This window comes from Diuraphis noxia, unplaced genomic scaffold (assembly GCF_037042655.1).
Source record: "Diuraphis noxia isolate RWA-SAM2 unplaced genomic scaffold, SU_Dnox_SAM2 contig0005, whole genome shotgun sequence".
NCBI lineage: Eukaryota > Metazoa > Arthropoda > Insecta > Hemiptera > Aphididae > Diuraphis > Diuraphis noxia.
In genome coordinates, this window is record NW_028301715.1 from 41,952,797 (window position 1) to 41,976,051 (window position 23,255).

The 23,255-nt window shown below is 32.5% G+C and overlaps 2 protein-coding genes across 3 annotated transcripts; both read left to right on the top strand.

The window, feature by feature from the left end:
* The first annotated feature begins 375 nt into the window (after positions 1-375).
* LOC149055362 (uncharacterized) lies at positions 376-5,508 on the top strand. The gene is made up of 2 exons (XM_089229549.1): positions 376-5,196; positions 5,302-5,508. Exons 1-2 carry the CDS (start codon positions 376-378, stop codon positions 5,506-5,508), a joined length of 5,028 nt encoding a protein of 1,675 aa, XP_089085675.1.
* A 7,704-nt stretch (positions 5,509-13,212) lies between these two features.
* On the top strand, positions 13,213-22,227 carry LOC107166261 (uncharacterized). 2 transcript variants are annotated; one of them, XM_015514850.2, is made up of 3 exons: positions 13,213-13,598; positions 20,732-20,973; positions 21,638-22,227. In XM_015514850.2, the coding sequence occupies exons 1-3, from the start codon at positions 13,498-13,500 to the stop codon at positions 21,988-21,990; spliced, it is 696 nt and encodes a 231-aa protein (XP_015370336.1). In that variant the 5' UTR covers positions 13,213-13,497; the 3' UTR covers positions 21,991-22,227. The 2 variants fall into 2 exon arrangements, with proteins under 2 accessions (XP_015370336.1, XP_089085307.1); XM_089229181.1 differs by lacking the exon at positions 13,213-13,598 and adding an exon at positions 19,838-20,077.
* Positions 22,228-23,255: the final 1,028 nt, after the last annotated feature.

The window sequence follows — 23,255 nt, forward strand, 5'->3', positions numbered from 1 at the left end:
TAATTTTAAGGTTATGGTTATATTTTATAGTAGCTAGTACGCGCTCATTTTTTTGATTAGATGTCATACTGTTTCACTTTTTTCATACAAAAATATACAGTCCACACTCGACATTCAACAGAACAAAACCTCATGTTCTTTCTTACACTCATATACCTTTTTCTATAAACACTAATGGTCCTTCGGGCCAGATCCATCAGTTTTTACATCCATTCGCATCGACTCGTACACAAGTGCGTTCGATACCTGCAGAATTACACAAGTAAATTTACATGCGGCGCTCGAAATGTTTAGTTCCGTACGTGTAGTTACGCTCGCGTAGTTATCGTTTCCTTCGCCTATAACACATTCGCATCGTGGTAATATACATTCACAATGGATCTTAAGACGCTCAAAAACAAAGGCAAACTCATTCTGAAAAAACGAGAGAAGCTGACCGAAGACGTGGTTAATCGCTATACAGATGAGGAAGCTCAACTTCAGTTGAACTTACTGGAAGATGCTTTCAGTAAGTACAACGAAGCCTACGATTTGAAAATAGTGGAAGCCAACGACGAGGAGATCGACAAGCTCATAGAGGATTTAGAAACGGTCAGTGACTACTATGTTAAAGCTAAGGGTAAATTAACAGGTCGGTTACATGAACGGACAGCTGCGACAAGCGTGTCTGAAAAAAGTGAAAACTCTAACAATACACTTAGACTGCCACCGATTAATATACCTACATTTGAAGGGGATTTCGATGATTGGTATCCATTTAAAGACCAATTTATCTCCATCATCCATTCTAACTCCTCTATCGACAACACACGTAAGATGTACTACCTCAAGTCGAGCCTGAAAGGTGCAGCAGCTCAAATCATCGAATCAATGGCAACTATTGGGGACAATTACCTAGAAGCGTGGACACTCTTACTAAATAGGTACGACAACGAACGCCTAATTGTACAGAGCCATGTTCAACAACTACTGACACAAACCGTTCATCAAACGGAAACCGCCGTGGGCCTAAAGTCATTACTTGACAGCACAAACAAACATTTAAGAGCACTATCAGTACTACAACAACCAGTAGACAAGTGGGATGCTATCATCATCGGCATCGTTGCGACACGTTTGCCTACAGAAGTAAGAAGATGTTGGGAAATCGAGTCTGCGTCTTATCCTGAAATACCTACATGGACAAAACTTAAGAGATTTATTGAGAATCGATTACAAGCCTTGAATATGTTACAATACAAACCAAGCACTGTAAGTAATGTTATCAATGCTGGTAAGACAAAACAGTTCGTTAGAACTACAGCGCATTTGGCTACTGATAGTCAAACCAACAATCAGTGTTCAATATGTACACAGAACCACATCATTTACAAGTGCAATACGTTTATGAAGTCGAAACCCAGTGAAAGATTGAATTTAGCAAAAAAGGCAAAAATATGTTTTAATTGTTTGCGCACAACACATGGTGCGAATCAGTGCACAAATGAAAAGACTTGTAAAAACTGTGGTTTAAAACACCATACACTATTACATTTGGACATAAAAAGGGTCAATACACCAGAGGGTGAAAATACTACAAATGATCAGGAAAAGGAGCATGGATTTCTAAGTACAACATCTCATCTAGGAGCGGCACACCCTACCACGTCTCAGAATGTCATATTATCAACAGTATTAGTACATGTGAGTGGCAAGAATGGTCGAACAGTGTTATGCCGAGCACTACTAGATTCTGGATCACAATCACATTTTGTCACATCGTCTTTGATAACAGACCTAGGTATTAACAGAACAAAAACACGTGTGATTGTCAACGGTATCTCTTCAGCAGAGACGACTGTTACCGAGATGGCCGAGTGCACAGTGACGTCCCGCTTAAACCACAAGCAGTATCAAATCACTGGCTTGGTAACACCACGTATTACTGTTAACTTACCTGTCGACAAACTGGACACATCAAACTGGCATCATTTACAAGGCATACAATTGGCCGACCCTACATTCCATTTACCAGGAAAAATTGACATGCTCATAGGAGCTGAATTCTTTTATGATATTCTTCAAGATGGCAAACATGTTGGACCAAAGGGTACTCCTATATTACAGAATTCAAGGTTTGGTTGGATCGTGGCGGGTTGCAGTAACAAAATAATAAAAGATGATCTCGCAAATATTACTACAAATGTTATTACATGTTGTACCACGTATCAGCAACTTGAGAAACAAATTGAAAATTTCTGGAATATAGAAGAAGTGCCTAGAGTGACAATTATGTCAAAGGAAGATCAACTCTGTGAAGAGCACTTTCTTAAAACATTTAAACGCAACGAAAATGGACGTTATGTTGTTCGATTGCCGTTTAAGGAGACTCCACATTCTATGAACAGTTCATATGACATTGCTGTACGAAGATTAGCTCAGGTGGAGAGGTCTCTTATTCGAAATCCGTCGGTGTACAACCAGTATCGTGAGTTCATGATTGACTATCTTCGACAAAATCACATGGAACCTGTGCAACCCACTGAAGACAGTCCGGTCATCTTTCTACCTCATCATCATGTTTCACGTCCCTCAAGCGTCACTACCAAATTGAGAGTTGTATTCGATGGATCTGCTCTCATCTGTAATGGAAAATCATTAAACGACATGTTACATCGAGGTCCTAAGCTACAAAGAGACATTGTAAGAATTATCACTAGATTTCGAATGCACAGATATGTTTACACTGCTGACATACGTCAGATGTTTCGACAAATAAATATACACTCCAATGATCAGTGTTATCAAGGCATTGTGTGGCGAAATCACCCATCAGAACCAATAGAACAGTTCAAATTGAAAACTGTCACCTATGGTTTAATAACTTCTCCGTATCATGCTCTCCGTACACTAGCTCAACTAGCTGTTGATGAACAAGTGAATTATCCAGAAGGATCCACAATACTTAAGAATGACTTCTACGTTGATGAAGTCATGTCAGGATGTAACGACATCAATGATGCTAAAGCCCAAATACAGCAGTTGATTGACCTTCTTCATCAAGGTGGGTTTGATTTGAGAAAGTGGGCCAGCAATACACCAACCCTTTTAGAAAATATTCCAGCTGAACACCAATCGTTGCAGATCTCAATGCCCGAGCAAAACAGTGTGTCTGTGTTGGGAGTTTCATGGAACACTATAAGAGATACCTTTTCATTTAAAGTAGAACCTCTACCATGTTTGGAACGCATCACTAAACGCGAATTATTAAGTGAAATTGCACGCACTTATGACCCATGTGGATGGCTTGCGCCACTTATAATCGTCGCCAAGATACTCATGCAACAATTGTGGCAGACTGGTACCGAGTGGGATGATCCTGTGCCTAACCAACTACTTGAACATTGGATCGCTCATCGGACATCATATAACCATTTACAACATTTTGAAATCCCACGCCATGTTGGTAACATCTTAGATTGCCAACAAGGTTGCTTCTTACATGGATTCTCCGACAGCTCTGAACGTGCATATGCAGCTGCTATCTATATCGTTTCAAATAACACTGGACATTTACTGGTGTCAAAAACAAGGGTTGCACCATTAAAAAGGATTACCATACCTAGACTGGAATTATGTGGTGCTACATTATTAGCACAACTGATGCACTCATTGATGGAATCATTCCAATTAAAAATTGATACAATAACAATGTGGACAGACTCCACAGTCACATTACAGTGGATACAAAGTGACGCCAACAAATGGACCACTTTTGTATCCAACCGAGTGAGTCAAATACAGTCATTAGTTCCGAGAGCTGAATGGCGACATGTACGTTCTGCAGACAACCCTGCTGACCTGGCATCCAGAGGAGCTTCTGGTGATCAACTCGTAAATGACCATTTGTGGTGGCATGGACCCAGCTGGCTGTCTGAAAAGGATAAGTGGCCAAATGTCAATTCAAAAACTAAAACGGTTTCAGATGCAACTGAAGAGTTAAAACATTTACCTACTATCACTGTATCACTGTTGGGCAATATTGATCCAATAGGGCAAGACCTATTGATGAAATGCTCAAATTATGAACGCCTCAACCGCATAGCTGCTTACATCTATCGGTTTTGTTACAATTGCAAAACACCAAAGCGGCTGTCAGGACATATTACTGTGCCAGAATATAAACAAGGAGTACTTTTCTGGATCCGTATTGCACAACACTATGCATTTAGCGATGAAATGAAACGAATCAAGTCATCCAAACCAGTTGCGACAAATAGTGTGTTAGCTAGTCTTGATCCTTTCATTGATAATGAAGGTTTGCTGCGCGTTGGTGGAAGACTTCGGCATGCTAACATATCTTATGGTCAGAAGTATCCGATTTTGTTACCTAAAAATCATCCATATGTATATTTAATTATAAAACATGTTCACTTATATTACTTACATTCTAGTCTCGAAGTAACTATGTCAGTGATTCGACAAAAATATTGGTTGATTCACTGTCGCAGCACCATCAAGAAAGTCATACATGACTGTATACCATGTGTACGTTCTCAAAAGGAACTGTGTCAACAAATCATGGCTGATCTCCCGGCAGCTCGTGTTACCATGGCTCCTGTCTTCGCTCGAGTTGGAGTTGACTTTGCTGGGCCAATAACAACCAAACCTGTTGGAGTACGTACACGCACAGTTACAAAGTCATACATCGCACTATTTGTGTGTATGACAACAAAATCAATACACCTGGAAGTGGTGAGTGACCTAACTACGGAGGGATTTATTGCCACTCTCAAACGCTTTGTTAGTCGTCGTGGGTGTCCATCTGACATCTATTCTGACAACGGTACTAACTTTGTGGGTGCAAATAATAAATTAAAGGTTCTGTATAACTGTCTTTCCAATAATGAATTTCAAAAATCAATAACTACACATTGTGTTTCTAATAACATAAATTGGCATTTCAACCCACCAGCATCCCCACATCATGGTGGTTTATGGGAGGCTAATATAAAAAGTACTAAAGTCATCCTCTATAAAAACATGGGAAACATTGTATTTACCTTTGAAGAACTCAATACAGTATGTTGTCAAATAGAAGCTATATTGAATAGTCGACCTTTGTGTGCACTTGTTGACGGTACTGTATTGACACCCGGCCACTTCATTATTGGACGTCCACTGTTAGCTGTTCCTGAAGACGACATCGGGCCTATTGTCAACCATCGAAAGCGCTGGAACATTTTACAAAGAATCACCCAGACTTATTGGAAACAGTGGTCAAATACTTATCTGAATAATCTACAACAACAATCCAAATAGCGCAAACCTCAAGATGATTTGGCTGTAGGCGATATAGTCATACTACGTGACACTGGAACACCTTCTACTCAATGGCCCATGGCGCGTGTAGTCGAAGTGTTTCCCGATCCTGCGGACAATCATGTACGAGTTGTACGCATACGCACCTCAAAAACTGAACTCATACGTCCTATTACAAAACTAGTCAAACTTCCTATTGAACATTGAGTTCTTACATTTATATTAAATATTATGTAACATGTATTATATAAAGTATTATGTTTTGTTAATTTTTTTTTAAGCTCATTTATATGTTTCATATTATGTTATTGTTTTGAGACTATTGCTCAAGGTGGGCGGTGTTTGATAAAACTTTGTTATTACTTATTATCATATCTTATCATGTACTTTATATCAGTTTTATTAACTATATAATTTTAAGGTTATGGTTATATTTTATAGTAGCTAGTACACGCTCATTTTTTTGATTAGATGTCATACTGTTTCACTTTTTTCATACAAAAATATACAGTCCACACTCGACATTCAACAGAACAAAACCTCATGTTCTTTCTTACACTCATATACCTTTTTCTATAAACAATATCTAACAAAATCAATACATTACTGATTATTGATTGATGTATAGAAAGATATGCATTATAATGATGTATTATTATAATTTTTCGATTTATATTATATTTTTGGTTTAATTCATTAATAACTATTGACATTCAAATATTTATTTTAAATGAGCTATAACATAATGCAAATAAATAGTTAGATAAAGGGTGTATGTTATATATTATAATATTATTCAATATTCATAATAGAAACAATAATTGCTCAAACTTTTTTATCCAAATTACATCAACCCCAACTTGTTTCTCGGATTTCTCCCCTATTATAGGTTTAAAAGTTCGTACAATTGTTTTTTTTTTTTTTAATTTACCATGATATTATAATAGGTAATACAAACGTATTCATAAATGGCAATCGTCTTAATTATCGAAAATTGAAACGCATAATATGTGTACCTACCTATAAATTACAATTAGCAGTAACTCATGATTTAAGGGTTGTACTTACCTTATTTTCTTCAACTTAAATATATGACAATAGTTTCAATTAAAAAGTAACCATTAAATATATTTGTTATGACGATTTTCATAATAGGTATTAAGTATAGTATTTTAAAAGTAATTTTCAGCTCTTTACTATTATACTCCTAAAAAGTAAAATATATTTATCACCATTAGAACGAACTATTTACTGCTAAAGTGGAGCTTCTTATTAATAATAATACAAACATTAATAATGTAATACAAAAATTAGAAAGAATATATTTTATATGTTATTGAAAACAGAAACATAAATTCTGTCTCTAAACTATAATTTATCACCATATGCCATATACTTGACGAGTATGAATAACATGGACATAGGTCATAAGCTCAAACATTAAACTTGAGATTTAAATAAGTATAGAGGCTATATTATTATAACTTTATAATAATAGTATTTATAAGTAACTCAATTGAAATTAATACCAATAAATTAATTATTAATTACTCATTATTTTAAAAATATAAATTTTAAATATTATCTAATATTTCATGGTATAAATTTTTGAAATTTATCACTAGACACAATAATTGTATAATTTTAATTTGTTTAATTTATCATCAATTTTAACGGTTAGACAGTTATTTTCTATATTTTTTTTTTCATAAAAGTGAATAAAATTACAATCATTTATACAAATGCTAAAATATTTATTATTGATAAAATAGAAACTACCAATGCCTATAACTGATAGCTTTATTATACCTAGTATCAGTATCAACATATTAATGTATAAAGCATAATTTTTATTTAATATAACTATATTTAAGTGTCATCACTGGGTGGCTGCTTTTATCAAGCCTTTTATATTATATTATCTCAGCTAATATTCTTATTGTACCCATGAGGTACAGATTGTGTGTATAATAATAAAGAATAAAAAAATGAAATATATATTATATAAGATATAACTATATAGCTTCTAATAGTTACTTTAAAATATATTATAAAATGTATATCGGAGTCAATATATATAAATTTAACAACAATGGTACGTTAGTTAATTAATGAACGAGATTTATTTATATAGGTGCATTACCGTGGTAGACTAGCACCCAAAGGTCAACATTTTTACTTGAAAATTGTTTGGTATTATGTTATTTATTATGTACCTACATATTATGCAGATTATTGTTTGTAATGTTTATAATATATTGTTAATAATTACATATAATTACAAATTTCCTATACTTGACCAAAAAGTTAAAAGGATAACTATCCTCAGGACACCTACTTTCGCGAGTTTAATACCTCATAGTGACACATCGTATCGCGCGTGCTTGAAAAATGTAGGCAATTTAATTACATATTATGGCGATAACGATTAACGAACAATATGATGGTTTTGATGTTTAATATATATTATGTGCGCGCGTTTGAGGTTCTTCGTTTGGCGGAAATTCAATAGAGTAATAAGATTACATGACTTTCGGTGTGAATCGAAACGGATGACGGTCGTTGGACCGGATGGCGTGGCATGACAGTCGACAGAGTATGGGGTTAATAAAACTGGGTCTTTTATTATTGCCACTGCCAAATACAAGCATTATATTAAAATATGTCTTACGACATATATATTCACGAAATATTAATAACCGGTACCAACAATGTAATTAAACTTGTACGGTTCGTGGACTTTTCATTGTGCCGATTTTCTGTCCGGATTGACGGAAGGTATTCCATATCATTGTTGTCGTCAGAGCTTCCACTTTGTCATTTTTAAACGACCCCACGCTGTCCCGTATATTCTCATTATTGCTCTCCTTGCCGCAACATTATATTATTTGACACGGTCTACTTCGACAGCCCCCCATCATTGCGATTGATTCAATTGAGTTTTCATAAAAGTCTCCACGAAATAAATCACACACACTGCACTCTACGACCACATAATGTAAGGTATACCTGCTACTATACAATAATATTCAAAATATGTACAATACGATTAGGTACTGCATTATTAATTATACCTCGAAGATCAATATACATTATAATATTATTAAATTTTATTCGAACGAAGTAATTTTAACATTTTTTATATCGTCTGAAAAAAATGGTAGGTATATAAAGCCCAGCTAGGTAATAAAATACTAAATCCTAATAGTATAATATATTGTATTCCATTTTGTATATATAGATAAACGATTTTTTAATTATTCTTTAATTTGTATTGCTCTTTTCTTATATATATGAGATACACGCCGAAATAACTGTTGGTATTTAACAATTGTCTACAATAACTTAATTACTTACTAATAACTACACTATTATATTGGAATGTACAAGTGGGTTACAACAATATAGGAACCTATATATTTTTTAAATTTAAAAATCAATTGATTATTTTCTGTGCATTAAAATATTATGTTTCAGTCAGAATAAATTATTTTTCAACCATGTTTGTTTTCAGTTATCATTTACAAGTAATGGTAAAGGTTTAGTAATGGTCTAGCCTAACCAGTAAATGAAATGTATAATTTTACATAGATATTGTGTATACATATTATAAGTTCTATTTTCACACGTTTTGTTTAACACTGCATAATGCATATTATAATATATATGTGTGTTTATTTTTCAAATGATATGCATAGGTATAGGCTCCTGCATAGGAATTATAAATTAGAGCTTACGATATTTATTACGAAAGAATAACGCAAAATAACAATCATAAATTCAGTTGCACTTGTTTTATATGACAGGTGTGTTCGGGTAGTAATTATTTAAGTAAATTGTTCACATGAGTAGAATTATGATGATATTCTGTCAATATAATCATGTCATAAAATTCATTATATCCGTATATCAATATATCATATATGTCAGAAAAAACTCACGATAATTAGTTTAAATTGTGATTAACTATTGAGTGATTGATGAATGATGGTATCATAAACATCAATTTGTATAAAAACAATATAAAAAAGTAAATGTACGAACGGTTTCTGAAAAATTTGAATTTTTTTTATAAATTACAACAATTAGTTCACTTAGATAATATAGGTTATAACAAGGTAAAACAGTTGTTTGAAATCTTTTGAAGTACCTATATAAAGTGAAGTAGATATTTGTATTCTCCTGCTTTCGCTTCAATTATGCATAGTTTTGTTGTTGTATAAATACTAATATGTTAGCTATTGAGCTGCATATGAGTGATGACTGTGCGGTATATTTTATGCTCATAAAGTCATAAGTCATAATATATGACCATATTATGTTAGGATTAAAAAAACAACTTATTAAGACGTCTTAGTAGTTAATGATTCGGGAAATAGTTATTATATTATCATGTTTTATACTTCTAAGAGGTTAACAAATTAGTGTGGATATTATTTTCCTATACCTATATTTGTCAATTTTTATTTTATCAAATTATCATTATCATTATTATTTTTTATTATTACTTTAAAGCCTCAACAACTAAGGTTATTAACTTACATATTATTTAAATATTACTTCTACATTATGGTACAATTTACAATACATTTTACAATATTACAATATAATTATTTTTGATATGAGCAATGTAAAAAAGGAAAAATAACAAGAAAAAATATAAAATTTATCATTATTTATAATAAATTAATAGCTTTACAAATAGCTGAGAAAAATATTTTCTGATACTCTTTATTATTTTTAAGCAGTATACAAATGGCAAGTACTTTAAGTCTAATGAAGAATTTTTCTTATTTTTAAAATGATTATAAACTATTATAGGTTAGCACATAACAAGGAATGTTTACACAATTTTTGTTGAAACCAGTTTAATGGCTATATACCTACATTTAAGCAATCAACGCGAATTAATGGATCTTCTTTTGAAGCTGCTCTGTGTAAGAAGGAATTCGTATTATGCTACATGTTAACCACATTGTCAGTTGCGATAACAGTATTGATTAGTTTAATTTAATTTACTAATCAAATACGATTATAATTTATAACCTATAGGTAACGCATAAAATATTACAAATATAGCTATAATATGATAGCATGTTTTTATAGAAAGGTAACTTCTACCTAACTTTAAATTAAATATTTTACTGAAACTATTCACATTATTTATTTCCGTGATTTTTATTGGCATTTTTTAATGGTTATACTACAAGGTAAATTACGATGATATTATCTAAGTTCTAATACTACCTTCGTCGTGGATCTAATGTAGATTCCTACGTATAAGGGGGTGGAATAACTAAAATAATTTTTCAAAAATGTTAGCATATTCCTACTTATTTTTTTAAGAAACGGAATGGTAAATATTTTTAATAGGACACAGGACTGCACGAGCTATCAGATATCATAATTATTCATCGGCTATTACCTATTGTTTGTTGCATTAAATATTATTGTGATATAAATATATATAGGTACAACGAAAATCAACTATAGCTGATCTATAAGCGCATTGGTCATGAGTCATGACTAGAGCCCAGAATTATATTCTTTAAAAATAGCTAAGATAAGATGCTAATATTCTCTTAAAAAGTTGAAAATATTCTTCCAATATTCTTTAAAAATCATAATTAAATATGCCAAAAATATGCTTTTTGCTTGGAGCTAGCTATTTTTGTGTAGTAATTCCAATTTTTTGTCGGGGATTGTTATCTTAGATAAGTCACATATCTTATATACTACAGTTGATTGCAGCACATTACTACGTAGGGTATAATAATCGTATATACGATGGACGATGGTATATAAATATATAGTATATTTTCAATATCATGACATTATCACTATTATCGGACATACTATAATTTATATTATTTACGTCACTGCAACCAAAAATACCGAACATCTATACAAATTAATCGATATATTCTCTAATATTCTTTATTATACGAAATATTCTTTTATCTTGAAATATTCTCAAATATGCAAAAAAAACTTTTGCCATTATTACACCTGTTTCATGATTCGTAAAGATTTCGAACCCCCGTCTGACTGCATAGACTCATAAAAAATATGCTAAAGAATATAATTCAGGGCTCTAGTCATAACCTTAGTTCTATAAATTAAAATATTGCATAAATATGATATAAATATAAATTATTATACAATTATACAAATAACTATAAATAATTATAACCATTGTCATGAATCTTATTTTTTTCTAATAGGGTAAATACCCGGGTATACGTATACATAGCTTATTTCCTATTGTATAATAACCTATATATAATATTATCATATACCGGTAGTAATTACCACAGCTAATATTCTATATAGAAAATTGTAATTTTTTCACGTTTTAAATTAATTATTTACGAATATTTTATTGTTTGATGAAAAGAAGGGTGGGTTTAACGTTGAACAGCGTAAAAAAATGTAATAACAACGATTTTTTTTAAACTAAGTAGCAACCTTTTTCTGTTAACACTGGTTATGTATAATAATTGAACGATTAAAAGCACGTCTTACCACTTACAGTTTTTTTTTCTTTTATTATTATTATTCAATTAATACCTGCGATAACAGGTGTAATAAATGATGAATAATAAAAATAATAATTAATTACTAATTAGTAACAATATCTATATTATAATATTATACAAAACGAATTAAGTATTTATCATAAGTAATTCATGATATGATATTAACATAATATAATAACTTATAATAATCAATAATCCATAATTTGAGTCGGGTAGATCACATGAGTAAAAAAATATAAGTCGGTGTCAAATCGTCTTCGAAAAACAATCGATTAAGACGACTTTATTGACCACAATTTATTATATTAGTGCGGTGGTTTTCTAAACGGAATGTTGGACATATTCGGGGGCTATAATAAATCGTGCTCGACATGGAAAAACTGTGTATTAATCTGTGTTATTAAGTATTATGAATTCAATTATTGTGCTTTATCTGTGAAACAATATTATTAATATTATGATATAATTCGAACGCATAGATCGAGTTGATGTAGTTCTTCAATTGGTGATCCGTACGTCCTGATGAAAATACCCGAAAGTCGTTTCCTCACAAAAATACTAATCGATAACGAATTTGAGATTGCTGACACACACACACGCCACTGCAGATAATCGGTTTAACACGTGAGACGATTCCCCCCCCCTTTTGCCCACCCATCAACGAAACCCACACCATAATAAATACCAATTACGACGACCCGCCCGGACTTGGCACTTTGGCAGTCACACATTATTATTATTTCGAGTCGTGTCAGACGTAATTTCGCGTACACTGAAAACGATTTTTATTTAAAATAATAATATCACTATATAATAATAATGTTAATAGGATATAGTTATTATTAATGAATAATGAGGGATATTATTATAAGAATGACATCAGGTCGAACAAAAATCAACAACAACACTACCTATAATAATGCTGGGTCGGAAGAATTCGTTCACGCACACACACGTACGTACGCACACGCGCACGCGCGCACCGGCATTCGAGTCCGTTGGGGTCCCGATTCCGGTTACCACCGCAGCCACCTCCGTTGTCACTAGGTATACCGAGCGATACTCGGCACTCACGCGGCTCGAGCGGTACGGTGGCGGGTGGTGACGGTGTGACCCGAGGCATTAAAAAAAAACCGAGTGGTCGTCGTCGGCCGGCTGTCGGACTGTCAGGTCGGCGGGAGCGGGGTGGGGGGGCCGTCCCGAAACTGGGCCGACACGGGCGGCCGATCGGCCAGCCGTCCGTCCGGTACCCACACACACACACACACACACACACACACATACATACACACACACGCGCGCGCTCGCGGCGCACACACGCACCCGCACGCGCGCCACAGCAGACGGTACGTACGCGGCGGGACCAGAGCTCGCGCATGCGCACGGACCGTTGCGCCGGCAGCTGTTCCGCGTGCACACGACCGGGGCCGGGACCGAGCCGGCCAGCTCGATACCGCGCCGCGCCGTCGATGTGGGCCCGACGCGCGTGAACCAGTGCGAGGACGACCGCCGCCGTGTCGCGTTACGTACTGTTCTTCAGCGGTCTGCCGTGTGTTTGCGCGTTTCCGTGAGCGTTCTTTTTTGCCCGTCGGCCGGGCTTGGATTTCCCCGCGGGGACTGTGAAAAAGCGCGCCAAATCCGGCGTGGTCCGCGCGTCATGGACGTCAAGAAACGGTACATATGGTCCGACCGGGAGACCGAACACTTCATAAGACTCATCATCGACATGGGAATGACTAACATGCTGGACAGCAAGAGGTAACGTATAATAATGATAACAACTGTTGTTGTTGTTGTCGTTGTCGTTGTCGTCGTTATTACTTACTATTTTACAGCAATATTAATTATTATCATTAGCATTGTTCTCGTGTTGCGCGTGCGCAAGCGCAAAACGCGTCACGAGCACCGAATCGAAATTCGAACGTAACGGTGGTGTGTACGGTGCGTACCGGTGGTGGTTGGGTGGGGATTGGGGTGCTCGCCGTGCTGTTGAGGTATTGACGGGGTAGTCGGGAAAAAAAACACAATATTCACTGTTGTACAAAGTAGGTAGGTAGGTGGTCGAGGTGTACATATTATTATTTTTTTTTTGATCCGGTGGCGCTGCGGTGATGAAACCGACGTCGTCAGTTAGGTCGGCTAGTCGCAGTAATTTCATATGGTTATAATTCTCGTCGTTATCCCTCGACTACGTTTATCAATCATAATTTATTATTATTATTATTATTATACTACCAATGAGACATAAGTAACGTATATCTACTGTACGATCAAATCTAACACCGTAGGTACGTCGTCACACGGAGTATAACGTTTCCCCCGTGTATTGGTATTGGTTAAACATCAGCGTTTCTGTGGTAAGCGTACCACCAACGTTACATAGGTGGTACGCAAATGAAAGCTCGATTTATAAAAAAAAAAAATAAATTAGAATAATAAACTGACACTCAAACTATTGGCATTTGATTACTAATAGCGTATACGTTTTAGATGGTACTCATAGTTCATACGGTATAAAAAGTTTGAGAACCACCTAATCGGCCGTGTGCCCGTGTCAGAGTATCGATATTTCCATTCAAGTGTTTACGGTTTCTATATAATATATAAATTTATTTTTATTTTTTCACATCATATCGCTTTAAAAATAATATTATTATTATTATTTGCGATGTGTATCCGCAACAATTCGTAATAATGGACATTATGTAAATAGCACGGAACCGCACTGTAGTGCGATACGCATTTTTGACTGATAAGCGATAGGATTTCACTGTCGATTGTTTTGTATATAACATTATTTTAATTGCATATTAATATAGAAAACATACGAGTTATTCATACGTGTGCGTTGTGCCATTTTATAATAATATTATAATCGTAATGAGTTGTAATTTATGTAATGATTATTATGATAATATTGTAATATGTATGCTTCACTTCTATAAAAAAATTACAATATGAATATTCATTTACTCCTTTTCTCGTCAACTGCCAATATATTAATGATAAACTCCTCGGTTCCCTAACTGTGATGTCTCTCGAACAAGTGGCTTTTGAAATTATCATATTATTATTATTGTTGTTGTTGTTGTTGTTGTCGTTGTCGTGTTAAATTATTATTCTAAAGTAACTCCGATTAAGTGCAGTATTAATACGACGCAATAATTTTATAATAGCACATGGATAGAATCGAGATACAGCATAATATTATAAACAATATTATACATCGGCGGAAAACACAAGTGGTACCCTGATACGAAAAAAATATTTAAATGCCTGCACTGGTCAGTGGTCAGTGATTGCTAATCATTTTGTCTTTACCTAGTTAGTTTACCTGTAGATTAAAAACTTGTGTACTAATCTAGCGATTGATTTTATTTAATGAAAATCTGTTATTATATTGTTTATATAAAATGTATTTGTTTTATATTAGATAAAACTACTTATATCTATACTGACTTAAATTCATTGGAAATCGAGGAGGTTAAAATTTAAATACAATTATCGTCACTTATTATTGTATTTTGGTAATAACAGTGCATTTTTAACATATTCTGGCATTATCTTAAAATGGTACTAATTCAAATTTAACATTTTACGGGCAAGTAATTTATTAATTACCATAAAATAGATGAATTATTAAAATGTAATAATTAATATTTAAAACCTTTTAATATTACATTGATTCACATCATGAATTAATAATTGATTAGTAACTGCAGGATGCACAAAGAGCGCTCATCGATGTTGTCATAAGAACCTACATTGTTATGATATATAGAACGTGCAAACTTTGTTACACCATGGTATTGATTTTATTGAAATTACGAATATTTTGCGTCCGATCGTGTGATACTCGTGTATGAATTAATAATAATAATAAAAATAAAAAATTATAATTTACCTATTGACGCTTGCCGGTATTATCTACTTTTACCATTAACATTCCATTTGCAAATTATAATAGTACTTTTTACTTTTAGTTTATACGTTAAAATATTTATATATGACAAGATCTGTGACATTTAAATACTAAATATATGATACTCCTATATTTTGTGTGATATTTTCTTATAAGCATCGAGAGGATTAAAAATGAATAAACTTAAAAATAGTTAAAATAATGTTCGCCGATGGTCAACTGTTTAACGAAAGAGAACCTACAAAAATAATAGTTTTTGATGACATAATATAATATATTCTATACAATATTTTAATTCGCGATATTCACATAGTGACTATTATAGAATCAAATTATACAATGTATTTGAACCTTGAACCGATATTGTATTATAATTGTCTGTACCTCAGTAAAATGCTATTACCACTGGAATGTATAAGTCTATTAATTACCCACGTGTATGAACAAGTAACTTCAAATATTAGAATCTAAAGATTTACCCGTAGTGCCTCATATAATGAGTATTCAGAACAGGCACGTATACATGGTGGTTTTGAAGTTTCAATACTCCTAAAACTAATGGTAGACTACCAAAAAGTCCTAGGTAAAAAAGTCCGAGGTATAAAAAGCCCGTGGTTAAAAGTCCGATATAGGTATTACGTCATATAATTAGGTAAAAGGAAAAATTAATACTTAATTTAATTAAGAAATAATTTTAATATATAATTATATTTTATTTGTATGATTAATTATTTTGATTGTTTTATATTTATTTATATATTATAATTATTATCATTGATTTTTTTTGATAATATAATATTATAACGGACATTTTTATCTTGGACTTTTCTACGGCGGACTTTTTGTCCTAGGACTTTTTTACTACGGACTTTTTTCCGCGATTCATAATTAATAGTTGTGTATTTTATTTTTTATAAATTAATATTTATATTCATCGATAACTAAAATTTTCATTATTGTAAATTGTCTATGAACCTCCGAATTCATTTTTTGTGTTCGTGCTTGATTCAGAGAATAAAGCATGGTGATTTAAATGAAAATTTTAAGTATGATATGTTTATTAATCCAGTATTACTTAAGGATATAATATCATTGCCCCGACTACCTGAGCCATAAGATAAAGACATTTCAAACATTTATCAAATTTCAATATATAATTAATATAATATGGTACATAAATCGAACGCTGAAATTTTCGATCGGCGCGGAATGCAAGATTTGATTTCCGGTATTCCAATAACACAATATTATAATGTTAATATACCAGCATAATACCAGTAGTATCTACGTGTATTTTATATAAATATCAGTACAGTAGAATGGTATTAAGAATTTGCGTTGAGATTACCGGATTACATAATGTACAAAGAACGGACAGGTATAAGCCATCTTTCAGTATTCCAACAATTTAACAATTTAATGTAAGTAATACAACGAACGCCCAAACACGAATTTCATACCACATTTTATCGGTGGTATGTACTTATATTTTCCGACACCGTTCATTACCATAGGATCCGTCGTTAAATATAGCAGTTGGTAATACGTGTGCGGATGGTTTCCGAACATATATTAAGTGCGTACGATGATTCGATGACATAATATCAGCGCAGACAGATCAGTTCAGTTAATAAACCTAATTTATAAGACGGCTGATATTATGGCCATGCAATCCAAATGCAATATTCCTAAGACCTGTTGGCTGTTGCATTAATAATATGATGGTCAACATAATGCACTATAACCAAATGTCACGCATAGGTGGGTACCTACAACTGGCCGAGGCATTTTCACAGGACCCCCGTAAAATAAAATGACCACGATGTGATAATAATATAGTATAACCATGGCCTATGCCTATATATATGATATGATGTAGGTTAAATTAGAGTAATCTAAGCGTGTTTTAAATATTGATAATATTTAAATTATTAATTATTACAATATTATATTGTAGTTAATCAAATTGACTACATCCTCAGCAGATAGTTGAAATTGATTAACTTTTCCCAGGTCTCTGGTAACGGGGTTAAACCTAATTATAATATACCTACATAATGATGTAAAATGAACATTATTTTATTGAGTTTGGCTTCAGTTTAAAACTTAAATTTATTTTTTTATTTCTGGTTTCTAATATTTTTGGACCTACAATTAATAACAGGTACATTTTGTTTGTTATTTTCAAATTTTTAAGTGTTATTTGAACAATTGTCATGGGGTTTTTACATTTAACAATTTACATAGTATATTTAATAATAATATTATGTTATAGATATTATTTATCTTGTTTATTATTATTGTAACAAAAAAAATTCAAAATATCATCAACAGCTAATATTTTATTTTCCTTCGAAAAATATATAATTTATCTTTATAATCCGTCAATTAATATTTGTTCTACAAACATGCTATAGGAATGAAATCAACACACTCTATAGTCAATCATAACTATTTGAACAGTATTTTAGTAGGTATATATTAATCCTCAAAAAAAGCTGCATTGCAGTTGATATTGAGCATAATATGATTATGAGTACCTATACAGAGCTTAAAGTATTATTTATAATCAATAATCCCAATCACTTTTACATATTTACATATTATAGCATGTATATAACACTATTTTTAGATATGTTGTATATTGTATTTGTTTATTTGCTCATCAAACCTATATCAACCGGGTAATACTCGATTAGAATAAATTTAGTAATTTTTATGGATTATTTATAAAATTAGAACCAAATATTAGATCAACTAGGTATATCGGTTAACAATAATTTTGATTTACCGCATTACATTGATGTTCTATTTACTTTAAAGTTTAAATAAGAGGAAATGCTTTAAAGATAATATTATTACGGCTTCTTTTCTGAAAAAATTAGGTTGTTCAATAAAATATATCAAAATATAAAACGCCAAGTATTATTTGTCTAGCTACTGTACTAATAAAGTGTTCTCTTAGGTGTTTTTTGCTATTTCAGCCACTATAAGCCAAGCGCTTTCCATAATATTTTCTCGTGAGTTTTGCACGGTTTGTTATTTTCGAGTCCAGACCGGATATACAGTTATAATCTGAGCTCGTTCGAGCAAGACCAGCATATATTTTTTTTCGTTTTACTCGTACTCAGACCGGACAAGACTACATTTTTCTATAAACCGGGGGGAACTTGTCGTATATCTCCTAATACTAGACTACGATGTTTTCGTTTCTGGTTTTAAACACGTTTTAAATCAAACTTGTGTAACGCGCATCTTCATAGCCTACTCATAACCTTATAAAATGAAATAAATGTATGAATTTTATAGCAAACCTAATCTAATTTGTGGATTTATACATTTTGTACTATTTTAATCAAAATATTTTGTCTTTATGAATTAAAATTAAATAAAAATAAGTAATATATCGTCGATAGCATAAATTAAATTTTTCTCTGGATATCGATAGTCTTTATTATAATATTTAATATGACGTATAGCTAAATGAACACAATAATATGATGAATACGATTTAATTTTAAACATCTCGTTATATTGAATATTTTTGAATTTATTTTAGCAGTTGCTGAATACTCGAAATTCTTAGTAAAATAGTTATTACCTTTTGCACAATTTGTTTGGGCTTACAATTTATTTAGATTCAAAATCATGAATTTCAATTTAATTTATTGTTATGATACCTATCAAAGATTTGTCGATTTTATAAGACATCACGGTTTCAAAATTTACGCGTGAAAGCAATATTGCAATAGGTAACCAATAACCTCCTATAAATAATATTATGGCTTCATAAAGTGAAAGTATTATTGCTACTGGTAAGGGAAAGCCGAAGATTAAGGCTGTTAAAACTATTTTATGTTTTAAAAGTTGTTTAGTGCTATGTAAATTTGTACTCAAAAACGTAATTTGGCATGAGATGATTATATGTGTAGGCCGGTATTAAAAAGACAAAATCCAGTTTTTTTAAATAGATAATTCGATTTGAATTTCGAAATATAAAACGGTTTTTGAATTTTTTGTTCTAAGTGGAATGTCACAATAATGTAGTTACCATACACCTACTAAACAAGAAAATATCGTTAATTTTGCAATACTTAAATGGCGACCGTTTGATAATTATTTTAAAATAGAAACAAATTTAATAATGCCTACTAACAAACTTTAACGAGTTTAAAATTGACTACATTACGATGGTATCAAGTGTAGTAGTGTTATGGTTCCGGATTTGATGCTTATTATTCTAATAATATGTCTACATTCCGACATTCGATACCCATAGTCACATAGATAACGTCCAAATAAAATACTTGAATATGTAAGTATAATATAGTATAATAATATGTATTACATAATTTTTTTTAATCATTTATTCTTATCTATGCATCGACATTTGCCAATCGAATAAACTACCTATTTTAAAAATTGAGCTGCAATTTAATTAATGAAAACGCGAAAAATATTTTATTAAATTATTATGACGTTATAATATAATATATACTTATATTTGATTGCGTTACATACGTACATCAAACATAATGTCTGATAAATAATGATAATTGCATGTTCATAATACATATATAAATACAAATTATTGGTTGATTATGCAGTATAAGTGTAATGAATTATATAATTCAGTTTATAATTCAGAAAGTTATGATAAGATACTACCATTTACTACCATTTAAACACACCATATATACATTGATGCAAATGAATAGTTAAATATATAGAAAATTTACTTAACTGTTTGATTTCCAAAATTACTTACAAATTTCGCTGTGAAACCTGTATTAAAATGTTAAACAGTACTCGTATTTATCATTCATTATTTTTATAAAAATATTAAAAAATTGCTATTGCAGAGTATTGATCATTTTTAGTACTTATTATCTTGACTATGGTTTTTAATCTACAAAAGCTATATACAAACATTACAAACTATATAATATGTACTGTATATTTTGTTTAGGAAAAGGAATTCAGATCTTTATTCTAGTCTGGTTGAACCAATGGCAGCTGCTGGTTTCAATAGAGACGCGACACAACTGAGGACCAAGTGGAAACACTTGAAGCAAGATTACAAATTAGAGTTAGTAAGAATTGATAAAAACGGTGCAGCGAGTTCAAGGATGTCGTATTTTCATTTGCTTCACGAAGTATTAAGCTGCAAACCAAGCAATGCCATGACGTACCTTTGTGAAGTTGTTTCGAGTGAGTTTTAATTAATTAATTAATATGCCGGATATTAGGTATTTAATTTTTCAAAATTTAGTTTGATATAGTTTCATCATTTGAGTATCACTCCTCTTGATATAAATCAAAGCTGTCAGTGTATTTCAAAACAATTTAATGTAATGAGTGCTAAACAATACTCTCACTTTAAATTTAACTGCTGGGGTTTCGACAAAAAATTCAAAATAATTTATCAATTTTTTATAATATAAATTATTCATGCCCAGATAACGTTAAAACTTATTGTAAGTATTCGTAGGTAACACTCTATAAAGTGTGTAATAATATATAGAACGATAAATAATTAGACATACTTAAAGCTATATTAACATTTATACTTTATAGATACTGGTGCGTGCTGGTTCTATTATTTATGTTTTCAAATATTTTATGTTTATTTTATTATAAATCATAATTAATTATTATAATATATTTGAGGTCTCTCGAAAATAATTGAATCGTACGTAAGCGACCCAAATAGACTCACGCACAAATAAATTATTAACAAATTGCCACGCCATGGTATACGTACCGATGTTAAATAATAAATATTAATAGAATATTATAATATATTATCCATAGTTAACGTGTCTATAGCTTATACTTTTTTTTCTCTTAGTTGACTATTTATTTTGTCGTTTAGATTCTCCTCCCCGGCTCGACACCGTAGACAACATTAAGACTGAGTACATAGACGACATGAAAATGGAAACGGACTACTACAGAGTGACCGAACCGCAAGTGGACATCATCCAGTCGTGTGACGTACAAACGCAGACGGAAGGCACGCCGGAACAGCACTTACTGCAGAAGCTGCACGCGTTAGAGAACAGCATCAACGTGCTGAGAGAAGACTGGCGGCGAGATCGGGAGATGCAAAACGTGCTGATGGAAAAGCACGCGAGGAGGATGTTGGAGCACCAGAAGGCGTTGATGGACAATTTCTTCGCCAAGACCAAAACGCATTTGTTGAGAACCAAAAATAATAAAGACTGAAATGGTTTGCGTGCACTTCGATGCGCCGCCGTCGCTGCAGCAGAACAAGCTGCGTCGGCATTCGAAACCCGCGATTCTTTGTACCTCTCAAAAAGGACACATTATTATTATTATTATTATTACTGACTCGTACCTATACATGTGTTTATAATTCCCTACTGCCCTTCTGTATAATGTTTTTATGTATTCACGTTAATGTTTAGCATGTGTAAATAAACGTTAGTACCAAATTTATAAGTATTGCGTTATATAATACCGCATATAATAATAACAATAATAATTATTATTTATTGTTTTAAGTCAGTGCGTCATAATACCTCGGAATGTAAATATATTATATATAACAATAAACATAATCACTGAGATCAAAAAAAAAAAAAAATTGAATCGTGTCGAATGTATACCTATATCGTAACATTATTGATAAGCGTTTCGTGTGTGGGAATGATTGAGATAAGATAGAGAATGCGACATGATCGTATATTATTGTCTTAAACGTCACTCGGCTAGCGATCGAGGCGATAAGTGCCATAAATATTGTCGGGCTGTTGATGCTGCAGCTACTAAACTCACGAGGACGCCTCGTCCACGTCAGGTTGTCTCCGAGCACGCGACGTCCAAATAAATAATTGCTACTGCGTTTAGGAGGTCCCGCCATTTTAATTCATGTAAACTGTGTAATATTAAAGCCGTATAGTGAAATTGCAGCCCATCAGAGGTAAGACCGCCATTATATCAGCTATATGTTTTATCGTCGCGGGATTTTTTACGATCTCTTAATTTTTAAACGAGTCATGAGACTCGTCATAGTTATCAAACAATGTTATTGCAATATTTCATACACTCGTAATTATATTGATTAAAAACGTGTTGAACCTTTACCTTTGTTTATGTAATATACCTAATTATATTTAACAATCAATATATGATATATGATGGTTGAACTGCTGAACACAGATTTGTTATGATATAACACTATACATAACGCGTTGTACCTATGTGTTATTTGTAAAATTCGGAGACTGCATCGTACTGATTTGAATCCGTATTCTTTATTAGTCAGTGTACACGTGACTATAATAATATATTAATATTATAATAATAGTAATATAATATATAGTGTGGATGTCGCGCACCATACTTCGAACCGCCGACGCCTCGTCACGCGCAATGTTCGCGACGATATGTTTCTGCTGCTGTTGTACAATATTTTTAGCATCTCGCGCCACGAATGACGCACATTACGACTCTCCACGAATTCGGTT